This window comes from Mastomys coucha, unplaced genomic scaffold, assembly GCF_008632895.1.
Source record: "Mastomys coucha isolate ucsf_1 unplaced genomic scaffold, UCSF_Mcou_1 pScaffold13, whole genome shotgun sequence".
Taxonomy (NCBI): domain Eukaryota; kingdom Metazoa; phylum Chordata; class Mammalia; order Rodentia; family Muridae; genus Mastomys; species Mastomys coucha.
This window is the reverse complement of record NW_022196895.1, coordinates 42,447,704-42,452,827: the sequence shown is the minus strand read 5'-3', so window position 1 is coordinate 42,452,827 and position 5,124 is coordinate 42,447,704. Positions and strand designations below refer to the sequence as shown.

Sequence of the window (5,124 nt, the reverse complement as noted above, 5' to 3'; positions counted from 1 at the left end):
TTTCTATATTGGTTTCTTCCATCTTATTTTTGGACTCTACTAAATAGTAGAGTTCCATGCTCCTCCACTGTGCCAAGTCTACTCATCTCAATGGTACTTCTCTATGTTCTCTGTATTTCTCAGTGCTTGTCCCCCTTGGCCAATCCTAAGCATTCAAGACAATTAAGCAGTCTCTTGAACTATTTCTTCCCTTGGCATCTGGAGCAGCATCGGAGTCCCCACCACTCTGACTCCGACTCCAACTCTGACTCGACTCCTTTGCTGACTCTTTCTGTTCCTGACCTTCATTACGATAGGATGCCCTACGGGCTCAGCCCTTGGGGCGCTTTCTTTTTTGGTCTACACTTTTTCCCTAATGATCTCACATGGTCTTTAGATTTTAAATACAGTATGTATGAAGGTAAATGCAAAAACGTGAGTCTCAGAGGTTGACCTCCCTCCCAACCACAGAGTTGCTGGAACCTACTCAGCAGGACTTCCTTTCAACTCTGTTTTCAAAACACCATCCTAAGTCTAGCCACTTGCTCCGCTGCCACCCTAATGGCCTCCGTCTCAAGCCACCAGCATTTTCTGCTGGGTTTCTAGGACAGACTAACTGCCGTTCTTGCCTCTGCACTTAACTCTCTTCTTCCGTCCTAGTGCAAGTGCTGATCCTGTGAAATCACACAGATCAGGCTTCCTCTCTATTCCCTTGCTCTCTCTCCTGCTCAGCTCACAGTTCAGTTCATGCTCAGGCCCTACTCTACCTCCCATTGCTCTCCAGACGCCAGCCATCCAACAACCTCACCTGTATGTTTGCTACTCTCTACCCAGAATGCTCTCCCTCCAGATCTGCACGGATACTTCTTGTCCTCATTGGTCTTTCTTCGTTCTGTCCTTTGTTCCTCCGCAGACATACTTAAAAACCATGTCTACCAGGAGTTCTTATTCACCTCTTCTGCCCTATTTCTCTACAATTCTCAAAACTAAACACATACAGACACACAGGATGAACAGTGACCTCATGAGACCCTCACCAGTCACAAAAGACAGCAATGAACCCTAGACAGTGATGAATGGGCAAATGCATTTGTTTTATTATTTGCAATGTATATGGGCTACATATTAGTGTGGCACTTCAAAATACCTCTTCGTAGACTAGTACTTTGAAGCCCAGTCTTAAAGTACAAAGACCATGAATGACAAGCAGTGACCATCGATTCCTTCACTAACCAGGGGCAGTAATAAGGGCTTTTATCCTGTATATGCACTAGAATGAGATTCTGAATGTATTTTCCCTAACAGTGTCACCACTTCTAAATCTGAACTATGTATGTATCTGTATTGTTTAGGTCGTTGTGGATGTGACTGTATACACATATACAGTGGTATAAACAGAGAAAGCTAGTTAAGAAAGGGAAAGACAGCCACAAGAGTGGGTGGAAGCATAGGTTCAAAAGCCTAGTTTAATTTTTAATTTTTTAATCTAGGTTGTTTTTTTTTTTTCTTTTCCCGAGACAGGGTTTCTCTGTGTAGCCCTGGCTTTCCTGGAACTCACTCTGTAGACCAGGCTGGCCTCGAACTCAGCCAAGTGCTAGGATTAAAAGGCGTGCACCACCACCGCCCGGCTTTTAATCTAGTTTTTAACCTAGTTTATTTTGAATCTTTGAGCATAAGTAGTATAGCCTGTAGCTTATACTTGACTTTTTGAAAGCAATATTCACCTATCCTGTTTCCTGTCTTTTGAGAAAAGAATCTCCCTTGAACTTAATTAACATTGCCAACATCTTCTGAGGTAATTTAAATTCCACTTGTGTGAATTACTTTTCTTTTGCAGCTGGTCTAATTCTTCGAATTCCAGAATTTCAGACCACTGAAAATGACAACATTCTTGGTTGGCTTCACTGGAGAAAGCTGCAGAGCTTAGTTTTTAGATTCTGATCCAAGCTGAGGTGTTAACTTTCCTTGGGCGGCTGCATGTTTCCTAACATCCCTAAGACTGCCTGGAGAAAGAGGCTCTTGCATATCCTGATTTCTTCTCCATCGCTTCCAGCACTTGCAGCGATGCAGTGCATCCTGAATGCTGACGTTTCTGACCTCTTAGTGCTGATTCAGTAGAGCAGCCATCAGTCGTCTTTGCTATATTTGCATCCTATTTGTATTTGTGTTCGCTACCAAAAGTTTTCTTTTGTCTCTGGCAGCCTTTATGAAGCTCAAAAAAGGCTGACAGTTTGGTTTCTTGGTTGGCTGCCATTTCTTTATATTATGGTCTTTTTGAGGATTTTTTTGGGTTTGGGGAGGTTTTTTTGGTTTTAGTTGGTTTGTTTTTGTTTTTGTTTGTTTGTTTTTTAATTTTTCAGCTTGAACAGAAGTTTTTTCTTTTAAATGCTTTGATCAATCAAATAAAATTCTGCTTTTCAATTTACCTTTTTAGATTGAGAAGAATTGTTGATACTCAAATAAAGCTCCCTCGTCTGCCCCACCAGTCCATCATGGGTGTTGGGAAGTCTAAACTAGATAAGTGCCCTCTTTCTTGGCATAAAAGAGACAGTGTGGATGCAGATCAAGACTGCCATGAGTCCAACTCCAAGAACTCTGAGGTTGCGTCCTTGCGAGGTTTTGTGGAGCATAGAAGTGGAGCAGAGCGGCCAACCGGAGAGCAGGACCGACCTGAGGCAGAGCGGGAGGGGCATGAGGAGCAAGCCGAAGAAGAGTTCCTCAAGTTTGTGATACTGCATGCAGAAGATGACACGGACGAGGCCCTCAGAGTCCAGGATCTACTGCAAAACGACTTTGGTATCAGGCCTGGGATAGTTTTCGCGGAGATGCCGTGCGGAAGATTGCATTTGCAGAATCTAGACGATGCGGTAAATGGGTCGGCCTGGACGATCCTGTTACTGACTGAGAACTTCCTAAGAGACGCCTGGTGTAACTTCCAGTTCTACACTTCCCTGATGAATTCTGTGAACAGGCAGCACAAGTACAACTCTGTCATACCCATGCGGCCCCTGAACAGCCCTCTTCCCAGGGAACGGACACCCTTGGCGCTGCAAACCATCAATGCCTTGGAGGAAGAAAGCCAAGGCTTTTCCACACAAGTGGAGAGAATTTTCCGGGAATCTGTATTTGAGAGGCAACAAAGTATATGGAAAGAGACACGGAGTGTGATGCACAGACAGTTCATTGCCTGAAATGGAGCGCACACCCGGCTCGCTCCTGTTTTGTAAACAAAATGATTCATCTTCACTTACTAGTGTCGTTTCTAAGAAATGCTTACATGTGAGTCTGCTTCCAAGAAATCTGTGGCGCACAAGAAAGGTACATTTCTGCAGCCCTGGGATTGTGGTCCTTTCAAACGACAGACTCAAGATTGTCAGAGTTTCTGGCACTTTTCTTAAAGTTTTCATAGTTTATGAATATTCTTAACTCATTTCTTGTATTGAACCATAAGGAGGCACGCATGACAGACATTTTCAAAATAATGATGTTGAAGATTCTCAAAAGACATGAGGAAAATGGCTCTAGCTGGGACAGGTCTGACCACCTCGCTCCCAGCTTCTTTCATGAATTTTAGTTACCACAGAGCATCCCAGTGCTGTCACACAGAAACATGGGTGGCCAGAACGGGACATGGGCAGTTCTGACGTAGTAAGTAGGAGATTAGAAGCAGACGTCGGGGCTGGGCGATAGTGGCACTCGCCTTTAGTCCCAGCATTTGGGAGGCAGAGGCAGGAAGAACTCTCTGAGTTCATAGGCCAGCCTGACACACAAAGCTAATTTTAGGATATCTAGGGCTACACAGAGAAACACTGTGGGGTGGGGGTGGGGAGGAGGTGGGACGGGGGTGGGGAGGCCAAGTCTGAGCAGTCAGGCTGTTGGAAATAATCCACCCATGTGCAGTTTTATTTCTGCTGGAATTTGGAACTAGTTCCTATCACAAATTAGCAATCCTTTCGAGAGTGTGGTAGCGAGGGACTCTCTGGAGATGGACCCTGATCTTGTTAGGTATCTTCTGTGACCAGGGCTTTAATTCACACGGCTTGTGAAAAATATGTGACTCACGAGCTGTTTGCCTTTAAAATTAATAACCATTCATGTTAGCCTTTAGAAATGTCCCTTGCACATAGTGTTTAACTCAGAGAATAGTTCTTATCTAGGACAGAGTGTGTGTATGTGTGTGTGTGTGTGTGTGTGTGTGTGTGTGTGAGCCAAAGAGGCCTACACAGACCTGTACCTTTCCCTCATAAAACTTCAACCCATTTGAGACTGAAGCAGTTCAAACAAGTACAGACTGGGCATGTGGCTAGGGATGAGTCACGTCAAATAATGAGAAAGTGCCCGTTGGGGACCAGGAGACCTTATTTGCTGTCCAATCTCTGGCCCTGAGGATGAATGTGCCAGTGGGCAGCTATTCTTCTTTGTCTGTGAAATCAAAGGGTTGGATTGATGGCTCTCTAAGGGCTTTTGTCCTCTCCCAGGATGGGAAAAACTGAAGCCAGAAAGCAGTAAGCATAGACTTAAATTTTTATGAGGTGAAACATAGTGCAATCATTGCAGAAGACAGAATGCATGCTTGCAGAGATACAAATATACAAGAGAGAGATTCTTGTATATTTGCATCATCATCGATATTTACTGCAGTCACAGGAAGGAATTACTACTCAGGTCTTTGGGTTTGGTTTTGTACAGGGTCTCACTATATAGCCCTGGCTGGCCTGAAACTTGCTAGGTAGGCCAGGTTGGCATCAAACACACGGAGATTCCCCCTGCCTCTGACCCTGACAGTGCTGAGATTAAAGAGGTGCACCACCACACCCTGCTACTCAGGCTTTTAAAAGATATATTTCTTTCTAGGAGCTCATGAACAAATACCTTCTTCCTAGCTTGTGTGTCTCCTAATCCTCCCTTCTCTGAACCCCCAGTTTTGGTGTTTACTTCTCTATAGCCGCGAGCTACTGTGCCCCACAGTCAGGCCTCCTGTTTGGTTCTCAGAGAGGCAAAGGCTTTCATAGCATTTTCTCAACCTTCTTTGTCATGGTAACTTACCACTTAGCTTTGAGTTTATTGTTGTTAATTATTATCACTACCATAATGCTCTCTATGTCTCAAATGTCAGGTAATGATAAAACATGAACCACCCCCCCT

General features: G+C 44.3%; 1 protein-coding gene across 1 annotated transcript in view; it reads left to right on the top strand.

Annotated features, from left to right (window-relative positions):
- Window positions 1-4,452, top strand: part of Ticam2 (toll like receptor adaptor molecule 2) — a 14,053-nt gene extending 9,601 nt beyond the window's left edge. Inside the window, exon 2 of the mRNA XM_031365632.1 lies at window positions 2,414-4,452. Within this exon, the coding sequence (XP_031221492.1) occupies window positions 2,472-3,170 (699 nt within the window). The 5' untranslated portion in view covers window positions 2,414-2,471 and the 3' untranslated portion in view covers window positions 3,171-4,452. The remainder of the gene's footprint in view (window positions 1-2,413) is intronic.
- The last annotated feature ends 672 nt before the right edge of the window (window positions 4,453-5,124 follow it).